Source organism: Palaemon carinicauda, chromosome 13 (assembly GCF_036898095.1).
Source record: "Palaemon carinicauda isolate YSFRI2023 chromosome 13, ASM3689809v2, whole genome shotgun sequence".
Classification (NCBI taxonomy): domain Eukaryota; kingdom Metazoa; phylum Arthropoda; class Malacostraca; order Decapoda; family Palaemonidae; genus Palaemon; species Palaemon carinicauda.
The window spans coordinates 33943967-33968312 of NC_090737.1; the positions used below are offsets into that span (position 1 = coordinate 33943967).

The 24346-nt window shown below is 44.6% G+C and overlaps 2 protein-coding genes across 2 annotated transcripts in view; one reads left to right on the forward strand and one right to left on the reverse strand.

Annotated features, from left to right (window-relative positions):
- Window positions 1-24346, forward strand: part of tefu (Serine/threonine-protein kinase tefu) — a 912746-nt gene that overhangs the window by 525947 nt on the left and 362453 nt on the right. The window lies entirely within an intron of this gene.
- On the reverse strand, window positions 5865-10849 carry LOC137651929 (signal peptidase complex subunit 2-like). The gene is made up of 4 exons (XM_068385142.1): window positions 10765-10849; window positions 10017-10150; window positions 6415-6576; window positions 5865-6211 (listed from the first exon to the last, which is right to left on the reverse strand). Exons 1-4 carry the CDS (start codon window positions 10840-10842, stop codon window positions 6031-6033), a joined length of 555 nt encoding a protein of 184 aa, XP_068241243.1. The 5' UTR covers window positions 10843-10849; the 3' UTR covers window positions 5865-6030.

Consider the following 24346-nt stretch of genomic DNA (forward strand, 5'->3'; position numbering starts at 1 on the left):
AACATTCAGAGCTCTGGGTCATCTCTATGAGGAGGAGAGGGATTCTGAGACTAGTATAGGACCTGTGTCCCCATCACGGATGAGATCCTTACAACCTCCTTTGACCTTCCTCGGCTTAGCGAGGCGTGCTGAACCTAAGGAGCAAACTCCTTCATTGTTTTCCTGAGGTATGGGCTCAATATAATCACTAGTGTGAAAAAGAAAAACAATGACGAATATCTGACCCAATGTGCTATACCCTTGGGGATAGGTAATCACCCTCCTTGAGGTATGTCCTCAAGTAATTACCTATGTTACAGCCTTGATTACAAAGTGGCAGGTTCTCCTTTATTATTTTTTTTTTTTGGGAGGGGGGGGGGGTGTTGAACCAGAGGTTCAAGTTGCCCGCAACAAAATAGGGTGTTACTCGGTTTCTCGCCGTGAGCGAGAGACATTGAGGGAGACCCATAATGTACGTTTCTCTTTTGGTCGAGTGTCACATTGGGAAAGACCTGTCTTCGGGATCAGAGGAAGACCTGAAGATCACGTAGAAGGCTGTAATGCCCCACAACGGATAATCGGTTCAATCTGTATGGAGAGCAACGATTGGAGATGCTCGATGGACGAGCAAAAGTCTTCCGTTGCCCAAGCCTTAGAGCGTGATTCCCTTCGTTGGCAATTTTTTAAGTGCATGACTAGAATAGCACTCTTGAGAAGAAAAAAACAGACCACTCGACTCTCACCACGGAGTATCTAGTCGTAAAGGAAGTCCATAATGGGTTCTCCAGAGTCGTAGACGTGCCACTGTATGTGACCTGTCTCTTCAGCAAGACGAGTCTTACCGACGAGGCTAGACCAAAGCTCTAGTCAAGTCCCTTAATGAGACAAGTCCAACTATAAGTCTTTCCCGAAGAAAATTGCTCGCAAAAGGGAATTGACCACAGGACAGCCGTCCTCCTTCTGCAAAAAGAAGATCACTGCTTGCCATTGATACTGTATTCAATCTGCTTCCCAAAGGAAGACCTAAAACAGAGGCTATAGGAGGAATACTCCAGCAGAAGGGGTGTAGCAGAGGATACCCCGAAGGGGAGACCACGTCGGAGCATGAGGTGTTTTCCCGCAATCAGGAAACCGGCGAATCACTGTCATTCCCCCCCACTTTCCCAAGAAAGAAGGTGCCTACTAGGGGATTAAGAGACAGTCTGTCATTCGTGCCCTGATCATAGTCCTAAGGACATATGGTCCTGTATGTGGCCTTCCCCCCTTTTCCATGATACCTCATGGGAAGCGTCAATTCCAGAAGAACGAGGAGATCTACTCCTTGGGAGAGTATCTCATCAGGCAGTCTTTTAACTGGGACCGTTACTTGCTTAGGTCTTGTAGAGGACCAAGAGAAGGATGATTCCTAGTTCCGAAGGACCTGGGACCCAGATAGTTCTTCAGAGGTTGCACTCAACAGGGACTAATGCGGTCTTGTCAGACCTGCTTAAGTTTCTACAGGGTAATGACACAGTCTATGGATATCAGTATAGGATATGACCTTTGTGTAATTCCTTCAACTACTCAAATTATAGATCAAGGTAAATGGAAGATGTCTTGCAGGAGTTCGAGACTTTAAAATTAATCAGTAGGCCGAGGTCTTCCAGACAAGGGCCTATCCTATATAGGAGGCTAACTGGTTGATTGCAAAACCTTCCCTTGCATAAGGTTAGAAGGTTAAGCTTGTCTCACGAGGAGACTAAAAGTAGAGACTTCTAACCTACGAAGCATGGCTACATTCTGGCGTCCTCCGTCTTCCCATGAGATCGGATGTTCCAATATGAGGAAGAAGATAGACTGCTTACCATTTCCTAGAGGAAGATGGAAGATACAAGATAGTCCTTGTAGCTAAGTCTGGACTCTACTTCCTCGGGGAAAAAGACACGACCTGATTATTTTGAGCTAGTGGGAGGGGTTCTCTTATGAGAAAGCAATATATTCATTCCCAACCACTCCGGTCTAAGTAGGAGCTCCGGTTATGGGAGAAAATCGTCGTCCGACTTCATGAACAAGCCGAGTTTCGTATGTGTAGACAAAAGAAGTTTCCCTGGAACAGAAACAGATGAAGGTTGAATGGGTTTCCACTGAAGTCCGAGGCCATAAGGGCCAATGGAGATTGGGAGAACACAGATTTTCAATATCCTCTGTTATTCCTGTCAGTCACCCGTCTAGGGCTGAACCAAATCGTAGCAATTGGCTGTCGATTAAACAGCATTGAATTTCGTTCTCTAGAGGGAGAGAATAGCGGTATCCTCAAGAGGTTGTGTCTCCCGCTAGAGGAGGGAGAAAAACAGATTCAAAGAATCTGCCCCCCTTATCACATTTGAGATTCCATTTGCTTCAGGAGACTAACTAGCGTAGTTCCTATTCAAGCAATTTCGGCTCGTGAGCAGCCCTATAATAAACAGGACAACAGGGGAGAAGGTAGCAACCAAAGCAGCAACCTGGTTCTTGAGGGAATGTTCACAAGCCTTCCTGTAGTATGAACGATGCATGCAAGAAAAACATGAACGTTCAAGGGAAATTAATTCACGCAAGTGTGCTGGATTCAATGCATAAACCTGGTCATTCTGAAGTGGATCCCTCTGATTCCAGAGCAAAAAAAACTTTGGGAACCCAAGAAGCCTTGCTTGAGATACACAAACAAGAACCCAAAGAGCAAGGGGCACTGAGCCTTGCACTACCATATTATTCCTGTTGCCGAAGGGGGGTGTATTCTTAGGTTCCCAGAAGGAAAAATGTAATTCCATCAACTCAGCAGGGTCTAACAAAACAGAGTAAGCTCAAGAGCGAGGAGAGACAATCTATGCCGTCTAGGAGAGAGTGCTCTCTTGAGCAGCTTCCTCTCAGGAAGTGGCTGACAAACTACAGGCCTAGAATGGAGCAGGCTTATAGTGATCACTAGTCTCTGACGAGTGAATGTCAGGCAGCAAAATTGCCAGCAAGCAAAAACGACGAGCTTCCGTTGTGTAGTACAATGAATGACTAACTGTTGAACATAAAAACAGCAAATGGTACTAATGATTAGCATCCGGAGATAGTCTAGCCGTTGAAAAATGGCGATTGGTAGCTGAATAATCGGAGATCTCGAAAATCCAAGATCTACCGAATCAGTCGAGATTGTTTCGCTTGAGACTGTGCACATGATCATGAGAGCCTCGTTCACGAGTGAGAGCGTCTCGTACGAGTGTGAGCATCTTCTTCGAGAGCGAGAGCATCTTGCTCCTAAGCACAAGCGCCTCGCACGAGAGCTTCTTGCTTATGAGTGCGAGCATCTCGCACAAGAGCATGAGCGTCTCATAAGAGAGCATGAGCGTCACGGCGAAGAGCGCGAGCGTCCTGCACGATTCTCACTCGAGTGTAAGCGTCTCGCCCGAAAACGTCCCGCATAAAAGCACGAGTGTTTCTCTCGTGAGCATCTAGTATCGTAAGCATCAAGAGCTTGTGAGTGACTAGATAGAGATCGTAGGCATCTAGCTCGTGATCGTGAGCATTTAGCTTATAGTCGTGAGCAGTTAGTTCATAATCATAAGAGTCAGCTCGTATTTAGTATCTGGCTTGTGCCCGTTATCGTGAGTGTCTTGCTCGTGCTTGCGATCGCGAGCGGCTAGTTTGTGATCAAGAGTGTTGATCTTGTGAGTGTGAGCTTATACCTCTTGATATGAGCTTTTAATTATTGATCGAGAGCGCCTAGCCTGGGATACGGGCTCCAGATCATGAGCATCTAGCTTGCGATTCGCGAACGTCTCGTTCGTGATCACGAGTGTGTAGCCCGTGATCTTTACCACAAGACGCTCGCGATCATGATCACGAGAGTATTGCTCGTGACCATGAGAGTGTAACTCATGATCGAGATCGTCGTGACCGCGATCATGGTCACAAGTATCTAGGCTCGCGACTGCAAGCACGTAACTTACGATCGCGAGCGTGAGTGCGGTCATATCTGACGCGATCACTTAAACGTTCTCAAGGGTTGCAGAGACTGACGTCACAATCATGGTCACGAGAGTCTTGCTCGTGGCCGTGTAACTCATGCTTTGTGAGCGTTTTGCTCATGATCACAAGTGTCTAGCTCATGTGCGCAAGCATCCTCAAAAATTGAGAAGAGACTAGTGTCACAATCGTGGTCATGAGCTTCTCACTCGTGACCAAGAGTGTAACTCACAATCATGAGCGTCTCGCTTGCGATCACAAGTGTTTAACTCGTGATCGTGAGCGTCCTCAGGGGTTGAGGAAAAACTAGTGTCGTAATCATGGTCACGAGCGTCTCACTCACGATCATGAGCGCTAATGTGAGCGGAGATCACAATCGCCATGAGCTCGTGACCGTGAGTGTATAACTCACGATCTTGAGCGTGAGCGCAAACGTGCGCAAAGGTTGTGTGAAGACTCTCCCTCGGAGGGGAATATCTTACACCTGGAGGCAATCTCCGAGCAGCACTCTGTTGCCCTTAAATGAGTTCTATCTCAAATGTAGGTTAACGTGAAGTGTTGCTAGAAAAAAAGCCAAGGCTTAATTTTGAGCTGCCCCCAAAGGGATTTCGGTAATGGGAATCCAGCTAGAGTAATCTCTCAAAGGGGACACCGAACAGGAGTTAGTTCTCAAGAAGAAGAATGTTGAGATCGCGATAACCTAGGATCCCATGATCGTAGCAATTCTTGTCACAAGACATCCTAATGAGTGTCTAACTGACCAAGAAGATGAGGTGATGAGTCTCGTCCCTGTGATCATTGAAAAGAAAAAATTCTGAACTCATCATTGTATTGTTGCAAACAACATCCTGACCGACCAGGAAGACGAGGTGATGAGTCTCGCCCCAGTGATTATTAAACCAAAGCAAAGTCAGTCGATCCAGCGATTGTTGAGCAAGCTGTGGGTTGACGATTGTCCTTGATCTCGCATTCCTCAACAGGCAGAGCTGCATACGCGGGCTGAAACATTTTGAGGAATAGTCAGTGCCAAGAAATCCTTCCAATAACTCGCAGAACAAACATCAACATCTGAAACCACCACATTAGTTATATCTGTAAAGAAAAGAATGAGCGTAAAGCAATAGTGGTGAATGGCTAAGCCTTGAAGGGAGAGAGAGGAGACGTCCGCTCTATACCAGCTAAAAGTAAAAAGTGACGTAGATATAGTGAGTGAGTAGATATAGGTGGCTGGGTAGCCTCAACCACCCCTTACCTACCCACTATTAGTGGTTAGGTAAGGTTGCCACCTCGTACTTTAAATCTAATGGCTGCCTTCCAGCTCCGCCAAAGTAATATCCCATATAAATAGCGGAAGGTTTGTAAGTATGGGAACAAAGGGTCTTTATAGTTGCCCTATTTGTTCATTCGTTGACATCATGTACCGAACAAAAATTCACCTTCTGTTTTCATGTATGCAGTAGTGCACTCCATTTCTTGTAACCAGTAGTGAAACATCATCAACTGCTTCAGTGAAAATAAAACTAACTTGAATCAGATTACACACAAATTTTGCCAAGACATCCAACATTAATAATATAGAGTACATTCTACAAATGCATAATTTCTGCTGTAATGATGAAACATGATGTGGGTACTGTACCATCATAATTTCTTTTTGACGTTATCCCCAGCACATTGAAGTCTGATCAAAACTTGGATCCATCAGTATGAATACTTTGCCCTCAATACTGAATAGGTTCAAGAAATTCCCTTATCATTAATTTGTTAGAATCATATTTCTTCCCTCTGGTAGCAGAAATCCCCAGAGGAAAATCATTTTCAAGTCTAGCATCACCAAGAAAAATTATACATTCAAGTCTGAATGAAAATTCTTAAATAGTTTTAAGCTTAGAAAAGGAATTGAAACAAAACACTCAGTTTTCACCTTGTAAATTTCCTTAACTGTGAAAAATAACACCACCAACATTACCAAAATGACAAAAAAATCATAATAATACTTAATATATAATTACATTACTTGAAAGAAATTAAATCCTACTTAAGCACTGGTAGGTCAAAATTATAATTGGCCCTTTCACCTTAGTTCTTTTTATGCTCAACATCTGAGTGTAGCCGCATAACCTCTTTTGCCATTGGTCCGTATAGCAACTTTCCAGTTTCATCAAAGAAATTCTCAACTGTTAAAACAATGTGAGCTTCTTTGGCTTTCCCTGTTTTGCCTATTTTCTGTGACAAGCGTAGGTGATATTTGTTGTCAAATCTGAAGAAGAAACAAATTTATTACATTTGGCCTCATACTGCTACTGCAGTTGCAATAGGCTTTATTTTTCCATGAGTTATTTCATGCTCTGGGTTTACCATAATAACAATCATAATAACTATAACACAAAGACGAACAATAGTTGAGAGAGAAGTAATAACCAATTACTATATTTGGTCAATAGTTTAGAGGGATCAACTTGCCTTTTAAGAGATGACGATGCATGCCAGACATCATCTGGATCAATCCCTGCCACATCCTTGTTAAGAGCAGTACAGAAGATTCCCCGTTCCAAGTAAGTTGTATACCAAGTAAGTATTCCCATCATTATGAAGTACGATATTACGCATACACACATCACAGTCCTGGAAAGCAACGACTTAACTGAAACATACCACTGAACAATTCCAAATCATAAAAATACTACAAAATTAAAAAATAACTTGTATTTTTCCTACTCATTTATATGGGTTACTCGTAGTCTAGTTTTCTCCCTTAGTGTAAATCATGGGTTTGCTATTAGTGTGAGTCAAGACTGTTATCATGAGTCCTAGCCGGATGTTTATAAAACTCCAGGGGAACTTTAAAATGATAGGGTGTCGATCTACCACAACCCCTGGGGTGCGTTGATCATAAAGTAGCTTGAAAGGTTCTAGTAAGAACATGTCGTGCATTAGCCTTGTCATTTCCTTGAGGCATACTCTCAAGTGTTAAGATGGTGGCGGGTTTCATTACGTCATGATGTTTGGGAGTTGCCTCACGTGCAGGGATACCTACGCGTAAAACGACGTCATTACGCTTAGACACAACATAACATACAGACTTGTTAATTTGAACATTCTGCTTGGCTGAATTGTTAATAGACAAAATTTGGGGAATTAGAGCGTGTTTTGTAATAAGCGACTTCATAACACTATCAGGCTTAGATGATGATAAAATGTTTAGAGCAGCTTGGAGTTGCCAAGTCTTGGAGTGTGGACATAGCCAAAGCATCCAAATAAAGTGATGCCCTGTCTTGTATCACGTCTTTGGAATTCTTTGGAGATCGATGCTGAGGACCCCTGTGCTTAAGAGGCAAATCTTGCTCATTTTTATGAGCTGGAGAGTGGTAATAAGGGTCTCTCAAAAAGGCTGCTTCGGTACGAGGGGAAATAGCAGGCTCTATTCCAAGGTTCTGTCAGGAGCGCTGAGATACCTTCACGGCCCTGATTTGGAGTACAATACTTCCAAGCGCGGAAAGATCTTACCTGTATAATATAACAAATTTATAGATAATTTGTATATTTCCTTACAATACATACCTCAGCTATTTTAGGGGTATTACTTTCGGCAAAGCTGAAATGAAGAGCTATTAAAATTTAGCGAGGGTTAACTACCCATATCGCTAGTTAGCAGGGGTAGCTTGCTACCGCTCCCACTCACACACATACACACACCAGTGATTTATGATTTAGCTCACTTTGCATTAGGTTCGGATGGTGTACGGTCATTGCCGATCCTCATCCTTTGACGTTATTATTGGACTGCCATTAAATCTTTTGTGCTTTCTCTTTGCATTAGTGTGTGTGTGTGTGTGTTGACTTCTGTGACCATGCGCACCTGCCCTGGACTCTATGACCAGCCTGCAGAACCTTCAAGTCTAAGCGAAATATTTCTCCTTCAAAGGTTCCTTCGAAAGGGAAAAAACCCAAGACCTCTTCTTCCATCTCCCGACCTTCCTCCGAAGCTCCTACTCGTTTGGCCTCTTCCAAGAGACCATTGAGTAGTAGCGTAGACCCTTTTATTTGTGGCCAACCCCGGTCCTCGAGAGATGGTGTTGCTTCCCCTAGTGAAGCGGCCCCACCTTTCCCCCCATGTGAGGCCTTGTCTATGTCTTCTGTTTTGCAGGTGTAGTCGTCCTTGGGGCTTCCGCGTCCGCCCTCCAAGGACCCCTTGCTGCAGCTCATCCTTCGTGGTGCGAGTGTGCAGGCGTCGTCGTCAACTTCGGAGGTGGATCCTCTCCACGACGTTGTGGTGTCAAGAGACATCTTCTGTGGCTTCTGCCGACGACCCTGCCCCTCCAGACTCTCCAGATGTTGCTGCCAATTAGTTTCACCCGTTCCTAATCATCCTTCGAGGGGGTAACCTAGTCCTACGTCTGTCTCACCCCCTCGGAGAAGTTCTCTCATAGAGACTCCTCTTCGGAGGACTGCTGGTGCTCATGGTCAGCTTGCTGATCCAACAGCTCCTAGAGAGCATCTCTGTCGTCATTTCGGCTTCGCCAAAAGTAATACCCCTAAATGAATAGCGTAGGTTTGTATTCCAGTTACAGAACAGCTGCCATTTACGGTCATTCTCTCAGGAGACCTAAGCAACAGGGTAATCAGGGATTGATGGTACTGATATTAGATCTGGCTCAGGGAGCGCAACGGACATAGACAAAGGACCCGCTGCAAGAATTGGTTCAAGCTCATATTGTACATTATCAACACTGGGTGATAAAACATCAACAAACACTTGATGGCCGACGTCATCCGTGACTGAAACCTCAGTGGGTTCCTGACACGAAGGACCTGGTTGGGCGATAACTTTAGCCGCAAAAACGACCTTTCGTATTTTGCCACAGCTGGCTGAAGACGAAGAAGGGGAACGATCTTGCTTAGATTGGTTCTTGCGACGAGAACGATCTCTCTCCCACTGGGAGGACAGCCACTCCTACAGTACTCACATGGTGATTCTACTGAACATCTCTTGCCACAGCAAGAGGGACAAATGGGATGCAAATCACCTTCACCCGGCTCATGAGCGTACCACAGGGACGCCCATCACAACCTGGCCATCAAGGCATAGTATTAGACTTACTAGTCATAACATACTTACTTAAACTCACTAAAAATGATAGAGATGCAAGTCACAGTGAATATTAGATACAAAAGGCACAAGCACTAAGCACTATAAGGGTATTGAGGGCGGGTGCAGACGTCTGATCGCAGAGAAGCTAGGTACGTCCTCTTCACTTCTCAACCAGGATTATTGTGGAGAGCATCACGCGCAAGTGTTCTACGGCGCATGTGCAGTAGTTGCCTAGCAACTATAAGAATAATGCAATCAAACCATTGTTCTTTGATTGCCTGATTGTAAAGAAAACGAGATTAGGAGTTACACACACACAGTAAATGACTGAATTTTGAATCCACGTAGCAATAAATACCTGTATGGTATGCAAGTGTTCAGTCTAAGAAATAATTCCTCAAAAACTCCTGGTGATCTTTGAAATTAACTTTACACTCTATTGATCTTATATAATATTCAAGAGCTGTGGTCTCTCCCTCATCATCCAAAGCAGTGGTTCTGAAACCATCATTTCAACCATCCAGATTTCCCCTTCAAGAGTATCAAGGAGAGAGTAGTCAAAGCACAGCGTGACATTTTACTAATTCATTTTAAAAATTTACAAATACAGTATACTGATAAACATAGTTACATTACAAAACCACATCTCTCTCTCTCTCTCTCTCTCTCTCTCTCTCTCTCTCTCTCTCTCTCTCTCTCTCTCTCTCTCTCTCTCTCTCTCTTTGGTAAAAAGAAAGGTAGGTTTGTTCTGTGTAGAAAGTAAGTATCATTGTAATCTTTACAATCATTTTCAACTATGTACTCAATGTATTCAATAATGTATCTATGGATGCCCGCTAATGAAATAAAACCAGTTAAACTTAAAGTACAAAGAGCTCATCACTTCAACTGATCCTCCAACATTACACACTTATGTTAAGTTTTTAACAAAAAAAAAAATATATAAAAAAACACTTTCTGAAAATGAACTTACCTAGACTGAGGGAAGGGATATAACCAGTCCCATAGAAGAGCGAACACAGAAAACCCAACTGCTACTGTGGAGATAATAAGCCTTCCGTCCAAAAGCTTGTGACTTTCAACATAACTAAACCGAGCGAGTAATACCTAGAAAAGAAAGGAATAAACATTAAAGATAAAATAATTGCATAAGTAACTGATGATCAACACAAAGAGTAAACCTGAATACATATACCATTTTCAAACCATTACAAGCACAACTAACATTTCTTCTCTCTTTATTTCAGTGAAAACTGTAGTCATATATTTTAATTACCATACAGAGTAATGTACATCAATACCTATTTAAAGGTTTAAATTCTGCTCATGAATGGCAGAGGCAAGAGACATTGACAATGCCCTAAAGACTGACCATAAATACTGTACATATGATCAGTGCCCAAGACCCCTCTCCATCTAAGCTAGGATCAAGGAGGGCCAGGCAATGGCTGCGGATGACTCAGCAGATAGACAGACCTATAGGCTCCCCCAAAACCCACATCCTTAGCTCACATGGAGAATGCGATTGCAGCGGCCAAAGGAGCTAATGAGTTTGAGGACTCGAACCCCAGTCTGGCGATCACCACCAGTCAGGGACGTTACCACATAACCCACCGCAACTTCAACGATTAGGTTATATATATACTTTGAATAAACAACAGCAAAGCAATTAAGAAAATACCCAGATACTGTACTATTAAAAACTAGATTACAAAACATACATCTTTAACTGCATCATCCAGGGCATTCTTCAGGGCATTCCCGTCCCATTTGTTGACCTTTGGTGGATTCTCCTCCATGACCTGAAAACATAGTAAATAAAAAAGATAATTATAATTATATGCTGTAATCTATTGCTATTTCAATACTTTACCCAAGTCATTATGCTAAAATGTTCTATTATCAAACACTTTTGGAACATTCTATTTTTAGTAAATGTTTACAATTTCACCAGTATTGTTATTTAAATGACATCAATTTCCAATTAACTTAAATCCCCAAAACTTTTCCAGGAAACTATTCATTTTCATGGGAAAAAAAAAATTAATCTTCCCTTAAATGTGGAACCCAATACTCTCTTTTATTATGAAGACTGATGTCACCCACATATCATTGTAAGAATAATAAGGGGATATGTAATAACCTGAGGTACTCCAACCTAACGTAACATAAATCACAACCCCAACCCCCCAACCCTTGCACACTATGATTGGATTCTATTATTAAGGAAAGATTAAGTTCTGTAAGTAAAGAAGGTCCACTTACAAACTTAATTGGTTCCAAGAAGTTGTTTATAAGTCCAATTTTTTTTAAATTTTGGCCTACAGTAGGCCTAACCTGAATGCCATGCCTATGACTTCAGGCTACTAAAGTCAACAAATAGTCAGGTTTCATATGAAATAGATATCAGGTCATTATAAAGGTTGTTTTGCTTACTGTATTGAATATAACACTGTTTTATTACAATATTTACTTATCTTATCTGTGTTACTTTCAGTTGGATTAGTTTGTATTTTTTAATATTTGTAAGTTGAGGACCTTCTGCAAATTATTTTTTTTTTCGTGAAAAATGTTATTTTCATTAGTAAAATAAATTTTTGAATATACTTACCCGATAATCATGTAGCTGTCAACTCTGTTGCCGACAGAAATCTACGGTCGGGATACGCCAGCGATCGCTATACAGGTGGGGGTGAACACCACAGCGCCATCTGTGGTCAGGTACTCCAGTACTTCTTGTCAACACTACCTCAATTTTTTCCTCGGTCCACTGGTTCTCTATGGGGAGGAAGGGTGGGTCAATTAAATCATGATTATCGGGTTAAGTATATTCAAAAATTTATTTTACTAATGAAAATAACATTTTTCAATATTAATCTTACCCGATAATCATGTAGCTGATTCACACCCAGGGTGGTGGGTGGAGACCAGCATATATGTTAACAAAGAAGCTAAGTATCCCGTATTTTATTTTATTAGTTATTCAAAAATAACATAAAATAAATAAGTACCTGGTAAGGAAGACGACTTGAACCATTACTCTGCCTTTATTAAGTACGTCTTCCTTACTGAGCGTAGCGGTCCTCTTAGGATGCTGAACGACTCTTAGGTGCTGAAGTATAAAGGGCTGCAACCCATACTAAAGGACCTCATCACAACCTTTAACCTCGGCGCTTCTCAAGAAAGAATTGACCACCCGCCAAATCAACAAGGATGTGGAAGGCTTCTTAGCCGACCGTACAACCCATAAAAAGTATTCAAGAGAAAGGTTAAAAAGGTTATGGGATTATGGGAATGTAGTGGCTGAGCCCCCGCCTACTACTGCATTCGTTGCTACGAATGGTCCCAGGGTGTAGCAGTTCTCGTAAAGAGACTGAACATCTTTGAGATAGAATGATGCGAACACTGACTTGCTTCTCCAATAGGTTGCATCCATAACACTCTGCAGAGAACGGTTCTGTTTGAGGGCCACTGAAGTAGCCACAGCTCTCACTTCATGTGTCCTTACCTTCAGCAAAGCAAGGTCTTCTTCCTTCAGATGAGAATGTGCTTCCCTAATCAGGAGCCTGAATAGGTAAGAAACTGAGTTCTTAGACCTTGGAAGAGAAGGCTTCTTGATAGCACACCATAAGGCTTCTGATTGTCCTCGTAAAGGTTATGACCTTTTTAGATAGTACCTAAGAGCTCTAACTGGGCAAAGTACTCTCTCCAGTTCGTCCCCCACCAAGTTGGACAGGCTTGGGATCTCGAACGACTTAGGCCAAGGACGTGAAGGAAGCTCGTTTTAGCAAAAAACCGAGCTGCAAGGAACATGTAGCCGTTTCAGATGTGAAAACTATGTTCCTGCTGAAGGCGTGGATCTCACTTACTCTTTTAGCTGTTGTCAAGCACACGAGGAAAAGAGTTTTCAATGTGAGGTCCTTAAAAGAGGCTGATTGGAGAGGTTCAAATCTTGATGACATAAGGAACCTTAGGACCACGTCTAGATTCCAGCCTGGAGTGGACAACCGACGTTCCTTTGAGGTCTTAAAAGACCTAAGGAGGTCCTGTAGATCTTTGTTGGTGGAAAGATCCAAGCCTCTGTGGCGGAAAACCGCTGCCAACATACTTCTGTAACCCTTAATCGTAGGAGCTGAAAGGGATCTTACGTTCCTTAGATGTAACAGGAAGTCAGCAATCTGGGTTACAGTGGTACTGGATGAGGAAACTGCATTGGCCTTGTACCAGCTTCGGAAGACTTCCCCTTTAGACTGATAGACTCTGAGAGTGGATGTCCTCTTTGCTCTGGCAATCGCTCTGGCTGCCTCCTTCGAAAAGCCCCTAGCTCTTGAGAGTCTTTCGAAAGACTGAAGGCAGTCAGACGAAGAGCGTGGAGGTTTGGATGTACCTTCTTTACGTGAGGTAGACGTAGAAGGTCCACTCCTAGAGGAAGAGTCCTGGGAATGTCGACCAGCCATTGCAGTACCTCTATGAACCATTCTCTCGCGGGCCAGAGCGGAGCCAACCAACGTCAGCCGTGTCCCTTTGCGAGAGGCGAACTTCTGAAGTACCCTGTTGACAATCTTGAACGGCGGGAATGCATACAGGTCGAGATGGGACCAATCCAGCAGAAAAGCATCCACGTGAACTGCTGCTGGGTCTGGAATCGGAGAACAATACAACGGGAGCCTCTAGGTTATCGAGGTAGCGAACAGATCTATGGTTGGCTGACCCCACAGGGCCCAAAGTCTGCTGCAAACATTCTTGTGAAGGGTCCACTCTGTGGGGATGACCTGACCCTTCCGGCTAAGGCGATCTGCCATGACATTCATATCGCCCTGAATGAACCTCGTTACCAGCGTGAGCTTTCGATCTTTAAACCAGATGAAGAGGTCCCTTGCGATCTAGAACAACTTCCACGAATGAGTCCCTCCCTGCTTGGAGATGTAAGCCAAGGCTGTGGTGTTGTCAGAGTCCACCTCCACCACCTTGTTAAGCTGGAGGGACTTGAAGTTTATCAAGGCCAGATGAACCGCCAACAGCTCCTTGCAAAAGATGTGAAGTGTCCTTAGCTCCTGATTCCATGTTCCCGAGCATTCCTGTCCGTCCAAAGTCGCACCCCAGCCCGTGTCTGATGCGTCAGAGAAGAGACGGCGGTCGGGTTTCTGAACAGCCAAAGGTAGACTTCCTTGAGAAGAAAGCTGTTCTTTCACCACGTGAGAGTAGACCTCCTCTCTTCGGAAACAGGAACTGAGATCGTCTCTAGCGTCATGTCCTTTATCCAGTGAGCCGCTAGATGATACTGAAGGGGGCGGAGGTGGGGTCTCCCTAACTCGATGAACAGGGCCAGCGATGAAAGTGTCCCTGTTAGACTCATCCACTACCTGACTGAGCATCGGTTCCTTCTCAGCATGCTCTGGATGCAAACTAGGGCTTAGTAGATCTTTGGGGCCGACGGAAAAGCCCGAAAAGCTCGACTCTGAAGATCCATACCAAGGTAGACAATGGTCTGGGATGGGACGAGCTGGGACTCCTCAAAATTGACCAGGAGGCCCAGTTCCTTGGTCAGATCCATAGTCCATCTGAGAATCTCCAGACAGCGACGACTTGTGGGAGCTCTTAAAAGCTAGTCGTCTGACGGAGCCGGACACAAGATCATGGTACTGCTGCACAGTCTGTGAACTGTCAACCATGGGGAAGCGAGGAAGTACAGTGACAACCCGAAGCTGTCTAGACTGTCTGGGTCGTACAGACAACTCCTTATCGGGTTGCTGAGGTTGCCGCACTGCGTCACAACAAGTCACTTCTGCTGGTTGTTGAACGTCTTCCCAGTGACACACTGACTCCGTAAACAAAAAATCCTCTAACAAGGACTAAGCTTGGACTGCATGTCTTGCAACACAGCTCAAGGTCTATGGGAGCAGGTGTGGTAACAGACGGGGTTAGCGACTGAAGTGGAACCATTACCTTCCCTGGAAGCATGTTATGCTTAAATAAAAGTCCATAGGAGGCTACGCAGCTAAAGACTCCTCTCCAAATGACAGAGTCCTCAAGGGAATATCAGAAGGAGGGAGAATAGCACTTTCTCATCTACAGGAACCATATCCGAGAAAAGCTAAGTTCTCTCAGTGAGGGTTTCACTGGTGCAAAAGCAGCAGACTAGAAGGCAACGTTATGAAACTGCTTGACAGTCTAGTGAGTTGGCAACAACCAAAGATGTGTGACTGAGAAGCATGCGGTAAGGTATGCAGAGCATGCTGTATGCAGAGCATGCTGTATGTAGAGCATGCTGTAAGGTAAGCAGAGCATGTTGCATGGCGTGCGGCTCATGCTGCATGGGATGAGGCTCATGCTGCATGGGATGAGGCTCATGCTGCATGGGATGAGGCTCATGCTGCATGGGATGAGGCTCAAGCTGCAAGGGAAGAGGCTTATGCCGCATGCGTTGAGGAGGATGCCGCATAGTATGAGGCTCCTGCCTCATGGGTTGAGGCGGTTGCCGCATAGCATGAGGCTCCTGCCTCATGGTTTGAGGAGGATGCCGCATAGCATGAGACTCCTGCCTCATGGGTTGAGGAGGATGCCGCATAGCATGAGGCTCCTGCCTCATGGGTTGAGGAGGATGCCGCATAGCATGAGGCTGCCTCATGGGTAGAGGAGGATGTCGCATAGCATGAGGCTCCTGCCTCATGGGTTGAGGAGGATGCCGCATAGCATGAGGCTCCTGCCTCATGGTTTGAGGAGGATGCCGCATAGCATGAGGCTCCTGTGAGGTTCCTGCCTCAAGAGTTGCGTCTGCCTCAAGGGTTGAGGAGGTAGCTGCGCAGAGAGAGGCTCATGCTGTGAAGAATGCGGTTGCTGCATGCGTTGAGGCGGCTGCCTCATAGCATGAGGTTCCTCAAGAGTTGAGGCTCTTGCCTCAAGAGTTGAGGTTCTTGCCTCAAGAGTGGAGGTGGCTGCCGCAAGAGTTGAGGTTGCTGCCTCAAGGATGGTGGAGGTTGCCGCAACGCAAGAGGTTGCTGCATAGCGCTGGTATCTGGCAACTCCCAATGCGGCAGCTCACGCGTGGAGGTAGGTTGAGGAACCTCAACATCATACGTCTGGCAGGGTGGACTGCGCAGAGGTGGAGTTGAGGTTGCTGCCTCGAGGATGGTGGAGGTTGTCGCACCGCAAGAGGTTGTTGCGTCGAGGATAGAGGAGGTTGCTGCAAAACATAAGGCTCCTGCCTCAAGTGTTGAGGAGGTTGCCGCGTGGCAAGAGGCTCCTGCCTCAAGGAAAGTGGAGGTTGCTGCACAGAGCTGGTATCTGGCAACTCCCAATGCGGCAGCTCACGCATGGAGGTAGCTTGAAGAACCTCAACATCATACGTCTGGCAGGCTGGACTGCGTAGAGGTGGAGGAGCGCTCGCAGGAGGAGGTGTGTTAACCTTCTCTGCCTGAAACTCCTGCATCAACACCGCAAGCTGAGACTGCATTGTCTGCAGCATAGACCACTAGAGTTTAAGAAAGACAACAACAAACGGAGCTACTGTCCGTTGAGACTGAGGGTCTAAAACAGCTGGTGCGGCAACAGACGGAGCTACTGCCTGTTGCGATACCACCTTGCCTCTCTGGGAGGTGTGCAGTTGTCGTACTGCAGCAAATCCGAACTGACCCAGTGCTAATGGCTACACCTAGGAGTTGGACTTGCGCGGAAGGGACCGACTTGCACTTAAAAGCTGCAAGATTTGGTCCATGGTTTCTGCGAGAAACTTCTTCCGCAGACGAGGAATAAAAGGGCTCTCTCGTCTTTGTGTGGGTGGGTTGATCACGTCGGCAACGTGTGTAGATACACCCGAAACCACGGAGGGAAACGTCTGTTCGTCGATCAAGGCCTGCTGAACCCATAAGTCCTTCGACATTACTTCTCCCCTGGGCTTGGGAGCTTGTAAGAGGTCCCAGACTAGGCGAACAACTGGCACGAACAGACGAACCCTCGAACGCAACACTGTAACACTTTGCGCTTATCACTTTATCACTTTTGATTTTCTGTTTGCACTTATTTCACTGAACTCGAAACTTTAAGTGGTTTGTACCTGAAACACGCAATTCTATCCTTCCTTAAAAGTTAGTAATGCGAAAACAGAATTACAATGTAACAGAAAAATATAATGAAAGATAAATAATTCAGTGGCTGGAAAGAGACTAAACACTAGATCAAATAAACTACGTTTAAAATCTCTCACCGCATAAAGCTTGAGAACAAGAATAAAACTCTAGAAACGTTTACCTTCTTCCCCTAAAGAGACTAGGGAGAAGAGCAAAAACGATAACAACGTTACTCGCTTGAACGAAACGTTTATCCTCCTCTCTCTCCCTCCGTCTCTATCTCTCTCTCTCTCTCTCTTGACTTAGAACCTGAGAGATGAGCCCAATCATATATATCGTTAAAACATATTATTGTTAAAGGAAAAAAACTGAAAGATTTCCCAAATAAAAAGTTCCTTTATTAGAATTAAAACCATTAAGCTAAGAAAGAATGAACAAAACGCTAGAATCGGTTTACTCTTACTGCAACGTGACACCGTGAATGCTCTCTCTCTATCGTAACGATAGAGCGCAAGTTGAACGTTCTGAACGTCAACAACTGCAGAGACAAAACAAAACGTTAGTTCAACTTTGAAAACAGTACGAGACTATCAAAGAAATTCTTTCAAAAACATTAAAATAGCATAATATGTTAACAGGTAAAAACGAAATGACGGGCTCAATGTTAATTAACTTCGGTACCAAGAAAAGACCGCCTACTATTAGGAAAGGTCGAATATAAACAAATATAAAAATTAATTTTAATAAGTTTATAATAAAAGGAAGTTAATCGAAGAGGCCTATAAAAGGCGGAGAGATATAAAATAAATCTATAACTTTTGTTAAGCAAAATTAAGAAAGAGAGTCTATACTCTCTTAGACACCAACACTTCCGTCTAAGGGAAGGGTCGGCCATTTAAAAGTGAAAGAGAGTTCATACTCTCTTCGTCACCATAATTAATCAAATTAATTCCAAAAGCTAGCTAAGCTAATGATAAAACTTCCTGAATAGCGAAAGCTAAACTCTAGAGCAAATACATCACCAAATCGTGAGCAAAAACTCCAGAATCAACAGCGTATCCATGTAGGTCTAGCCGGAGGCACGACAGAGGAAAAATTGAGGTGGTGTTGACAAGAAGTACTGGAGTACCTGACCACAGATGGCGCTGTGGTGTTCACCCCCACCTGTATAGCGATCGCTGGCGTATCCCGACCGTAGATTTCTGTCGGCAACAGAGTTGACAGCTACATGATTATCGGGTAAGATTAATATTGAAAAATGGTATTTTAATTATAAAATAAATTTTTGAATATACTTACCCAGTGAATATATAATAGCTGCAACTCTGCGGCTCGACAGAAAACACACTCAAAAAACTCGCGAGCGATCGCTATAAAGGTTGCGGGTGTGCCCACCAGCGCCAACTGTCGGCCAGATACCAGTCTTGCATGTAAACAAAACCTTCAATTCTTCTCGTCCCGCTGCGTCTCTATTGGGGAGGAAGGGAGGGTCATTTAATTTATATATTCACCGGGTAAGTATATTCAAAAATTTATTTTATAATTAAAATATCATTTTTAAATATTTAACTTAGCCGGTGAATATATAATAGCTGATTCACACCCAAGGCGGTGGTTAGAGACCAGAGTTAATTAAGTTTACAGCGTATAAGCTAAGAGTTTTTTCATTTTGACAGTTATCAATATAACAAAACCAAAATATATAGGTACCTGGTAAGGAAGTTGACTTAGACGATTACTCTGCCTTGTAAGTCTGTCTTCCTCACGGAGCCCAGCGATCCTCTTAGGATGCTGAAAGACTCCCAGGAGCTGAAGTATCAAGGGTTGCAACCCATACAACAGGACCTCATCAAACCCCTAATCTGGGCGCTCTCAAGAAATGACTTTGACAACCCGCCAAATCAACCAGGATGCGAAAGGCTTCTTAGCCTTCCGAACAACCCATAAAACAATATTAAAAACATTTCAAGAGACAGATTAAAAGGATATTGGAATTAGGGAAGTGTAGTGGTAGAACCCTCACCCACTACTGCACTCGCTGCAACGAATGGACCCAGTGTGTAGCAGTCCTCGTAAAGAGTCTGGACATCTTTTAAGTAAAATGACGCGAACACTGACTTGCTTCTCCAAAAAGTCGCGTCCATAATACTTTGCAGAGATTTATTTTGCTTGAAGGCCACGGAGGTTGCTATATCTCTAACTTCGTGCGTCTTAACCTTAAGCAAACATCGGTCTTTCTCATTCAAGTGAGAATGAGCTTCTCGTATTAAAAAAATCTGATAAAATATGACAAAGCATTCTTTGACATAGGCAATGAAGGTTTCTTAACTGAGCACCATAATGCCTCAGATTTCCCTCGTAATGACTTAGTACGAGCTAAATCGAACTTAAGAGCTCTAACAGGACATAATACTCTTTCCAGTTCGTTGCCTACGATCTCTGATAAGCAAGGAATATCAAAAGATTTAGGCCAAGTACGAGAAGGCAGTTCATTTTTGGCCAGGAAACCAAGTTGAAGTGAACAAGTGGCTTTTTTCTGTAGAAAAGCCGATGTTCTTACTGAAGGCATGAAGTTCACTGACCCTTTTAGCCGAAGCCAAGCACACTAGGAAAAGTGTCTTGAGGGTGAGATCCTTCAGGGAGGCTGAATGTAATGGCTCAAACCTGTCTGACATGAGGAACCTTAGGACCACGTCTAAGTTCCATCCAGGAGTTGCCAAACGACGTTCCTTAGAGGTCTCGAAAGACTTAAGGAGGTCTTGGAGATCTTTATTGTTGGAAAGATCTAAGCCTCTATGTCGAAAGACCGAAGCCAACATGCTCCTGTAGCCCTTAATCGTGGGAGCTGAAAGGGAGTGAACCTTTCTCAGATGTAAAATAAAATCTGCGATTTGGGCTACAGAGGTACTGGACGAGGACACAGATGCTGACTTGCACCAGTCTCGAAAGACTTCCCACTTCGACTGATATACTCTAATGGTAGAAGCTCTCCTAGCTCTTGCAATCGCACTGGCTGCCTCCTTCGAAAAGCCTCGAGCTCTTGAGAGTCTTTCGATAGTCTGAAGGAAGTCAGACGAAGAGCGGGGAGGCTTGATGGACATTCTTTACGTGGGGCTGACGTAACAGATCTACCGTTAGAGGAAGACTTCTTGGAAAGTCTACCAGCCATTGAAGTACCTCGGTGCACCACTCTCTCACGGGCCAGAGGGTAGCAACCAACGTCAACCTTGTCCCTTCGTGAGAGGCGAACTTCTGCAGTACCTTGTTGACTATCTTGAATGGTGGGAATGCATATAAGTCCAGAAGAGACCAATCCAGTAGAAACGCGTCTATGTAGATTGCTTCTGTATCTAGGACTGGAGAGCAATAGATTGGTAACCTTTTGGTCAACGAGGAGGCAAAGAGGTCTATGGTGGGTTGACCCCAAGTAGCCCAAAGACTCTTGCCCACGTCCTTGTGGAGGGTCCATTCCGTGGGTATCACCTGACCCCTCCGACTGAGACAGTCTGCCAAGACGTTCAAGTCCCCCTGGATGAATCTCGTCAACAGGGAGATGCCTCGAATTCTTGACCATAAGAGAAGGTCCCTTGCGATCTCGAGCAGCGTGAAGGAGTGTGTGCCTCCTTGCTTGGAGATGTACGCCAAAGTTGTGGTGTTGTCTGAGTTGCCTCTACCACTAAGTTTCGAAGAAGCTTTCTAATATCATCAAGGCCAAGTGGACTGCTAATAGCTCCTTGCCATTGATGTGCATGCTCTTCTGACTTGAGGTCCACAGACCCGAGCATTCCCGACCGTCCAGGGTCGCACCCCAACCCAAATCCGACGCGTCTGAGGACAACACGTGGTTTGGGTTCTTGACTGCTAGGGATAGTCCCTCTCTCAGACTGATATTGCTGTCCCACCATTTCAGGCATGCCTTTACTGGTTCGGAGACTGGGAATGATACCGTCTCTAATGTCTTGTCCTAGTTCCAGTGAGAGGCTAGATGGAACCGGAGAGGCAGAAGGTGTAGTCTCCCTAGTGAGACAAACTGCTCCAGGGATGAGAGAGTCCCTACGAGACTGTTCCAACTCCTGACTGAATAAACGTTTCGTTTCAGCATTAGTTGGACTTCGAGCAGGGCTTGACTGCGAATCTCCATCCCCAAATATAGAATAATCTGGGATGGGATCAGTTGGGACTTTTAGGTTGACCAAAAGTCCCAACTCCCTGGCCAGACTCAACGTCCAATGTAGATCCTGCAGACAGCGAAGACTGGACGATGCTCTGAGAAGCCAGTCGTCCAAGTACAGGGAGGCTCGGATCCCCGATAGATGGAGGGATTTTGCCACATTCCTCATGAGCCTCGTAAACACGAGAGGCGCAGGACTGAGGCCAAAGCACAGGGCTCGAAACTGGTACCCCACATTCCTGTAAACAAACCTCAGAAACCGTTGGGAATCCGGGTGTATAGGAATGTGGAAGTACAGTATGCCTCCTGAAGGTCGAGAGAGACCATCCAGTCGCCTTCCATAAATGCTGTCAAGACAGCCTGGTAGACTTCATCGTGAAGTTTGTCTTGACAATGAACACATTGAGCGCACTTGCCTCTTACGTACTCCTGCAGTGAACATGGCTGCCAAATCATTGGAGCCATCCCTGAGGGACTTGTTCCTGCAGAGAACGTGGCTGTCAGATCATTGGAGCCATCCCTGAAAGCCTTGTTTATGCATGACATAATTGTACAGCAAAACTTCAAAGGCTCGAAAATAGCTGTGAAGTCGACCTGTAAAATCTTGGAGCGTCTCATGGCCAGGCGCCAGGGAGAGTCTATGAGGTTTGAGAAGTCTATCTGGGCAGAGGCAGGAACTCCCAAGCCGAGAACTTCTCTCGTGTCATATCAGACTCTCGCTCTATAAGCCAGTTTAAAAGAAGGGAAAGCAAAGGCTGTCTCCCCCAAACTCCTCCTGGTGAAAAACCAGTCGCCTAGCAAACGTAAAGCTCTCTTAGAAGAGCGAGAGAGCACTAGCTTATAAAACAACGGCTTCGAAGTAGCTAGGCCTAGGTAAGCTATGACGTTTAGGCGAACGAGGAGCAGCAGTTACAAAAAAATCCGGACAAAGATCCTTAAAAATCAGCATGATTTATTTAAAGTCCATAGAGGGATAAGCAGCTTTAGGCTCCTCTCCGTCTGACAGAGTCCTCAAGGGAATATCAGTAGGAGGGGGAACAACAACTTCCTCATCTGAAGGAACCTTGTCCGACAATAGCCGAGTCTCAAGCAAGGGAGAGACCTACCGTGGTGGCAATGCTTTACAAGCAAGAGTCCACACGCACTGGTGCATTAGTAGCGGACCAGGACGCAACGTCATGTAACTGCTTGACAGTCTGTGAACTGTCAACAACAACAGGTGCGTGAGGACGCACAGCGTCCACTCGAGACTGCTTTGACCGCCTAGACTGAGCAGTCAAAACAACTCTAGAATGCGGAGGTTGACGCTCAGCGTCAAAACAAGTCAACTCCGATTGTTAGCGAACGTCCTGAACGTCAAAAGGAGCATCAGCAAGTGGCCTAACGTCCAAATGTGGCTGAAAAATCCACACGAGACCGCATCGAGTGTGGTTCTAAACAACCTGACTGACGTGACTTGGCTACGCCAACGTCAACAGGACGCACAAAGGAACGTTAGGGTGGCTGAAGGCCAGGATCTCGATGAGATAAACGGCTAGGCTCAACGGACTTATCGGCAGAATAGTCTTCCATAAGGGAGGCAAGCTTATTCTGCATGTCTTGCCGTACAACCCATTTAGGATCAACGGGAATGGTTGCGGTAAGAGACGAGGGTAACGTCTGTAACCGCAAAACCTTGCCTACAAAAAAGACTCTCGGAGTCCTGTGTTACGCTTTTGTTAGGCGGCGAGCAGTCTTCCGATGACTGCATAGGGTCAGAGCTGTCCTAATGGTTAAAACCAGGACGCTGGACCTGTCCTGAAAGGACTGACTTTCGCTTAAAGGGCCTCGAAACCTTGTTCCACGGTTTCTTATGCGAAAAGCCTTCGGATGACGAGGAGAAAATCGTCTCTCTCGCCTTATGGTAGGGGTGATCTTGGTAAGATACACCCGATACCATAGAGGGAACGTCTGTTCGCTGATCAAGGCCTCTCGAACCCATAAGTCGTACGACATTACTTCTCCCCTGGGCTTGGGAGCTTGCAAGAGGTCCCGGACTAGGCGAACGACAGGCACGAACAGACGAACCCTCGGTCGCAACTCTGATAACACTTTGCGCAATATCACTTTATCACTACGATTTTCTGTTTTGCACTTATTTCACTGAAATTGAATTTTTTAACAATTCACAATAGGTATGAATAAAACTGATTTCTACCTGAAGCACGCAATTCTACCCTCATCAAAAGTTTGTAATTGCGAAATCAGTCGTATAATGTAAGCACATAATACCAGCAAAAAACAGTAAACATATTTTAAGATAAAAAAATCAGTGGCTGGGAAGAGACTAAACACTAGTTCATTAAAACTACGTTTTCAATCTCTCACCGTACATTGCCTTGGGACGAGAATAAAAAACTAAAAACGTTTTATCCTTTCTCCCCGTACAGGAGACTAGGGACGAGAGTAACTCGAGAACAACGTTACCCGCTTGGGACGAGATAAAGATCGGAACGTTTTCTCTCCTCTCCCTCCCTACGTCTCTATCTCTCTCTCTCTCTCTCTCTTGATTCGCACCGAATAGAAGAGCCCACTTACGTTTCGTCAAAATAACAGGTTATTTGACCAAAGGAAAAAACTGAAAGGTTTTTCAATTAAAAAGTTCCTTTAAAATAGAATTTAAAACATTTAAGCTTTGAAAGAAGAATGAACAAAACGTCAGAATCGATTTACTCTTTCTGCAAAGTGAAACCGTGATGCTCTCTCTCTCTATCGTAACGATAGAGCGCAAACTGCGTAGCATAAATAAACTAAACGTTAGTTCATCTTTGAAACAGTACGAAGACTATTCAAAGAAAATCTTTCATAAAATATCTATTAAAAAATATTCATTTAATAAGTTTTAAATCATTAGCTCTGTAAAAGCTATTTACGATTGAAAAGGGTTCAACGTTGTTTAACTTCGGTTTCCAAGTTAGGACCGCCTACTCTCAGGAAAGGTCGCATATAAACAAATCATTAAAATTTATTTGATGTTTATTATAAATGGAAAGCTAATCGAAGAGGCCTAATAAAGGCGGTTGAGAT

What these genes read in the sequence shown, in the direction of transcription:
- LOC137651929 (XM_068385142.1), bottom strand. Translation starts at nt 10,842, where the DNA reads ATGGAGGAGAATCCACCAAAGGTCAACAAATGGGACGGGAATGCCCTG. An exon ending in TATCCCTTCCCTCAGTCTAG is followed by an intron (nt 6,577 to 10,016) that starts GTAAGTTCATTT and finishes GTTGCTTTCCAG; the next exon opens with GACTGTGATGTGTGTATGCG. An exon ending in GCATCGTCATCTCTTAAAAG is followed by an intron (nt 6,212 to 6,414) that starts GCAAGTTGATCC and finishes TTTCTTCTTCAG; the next exon opens with ATTTGACAACAAATATCACC.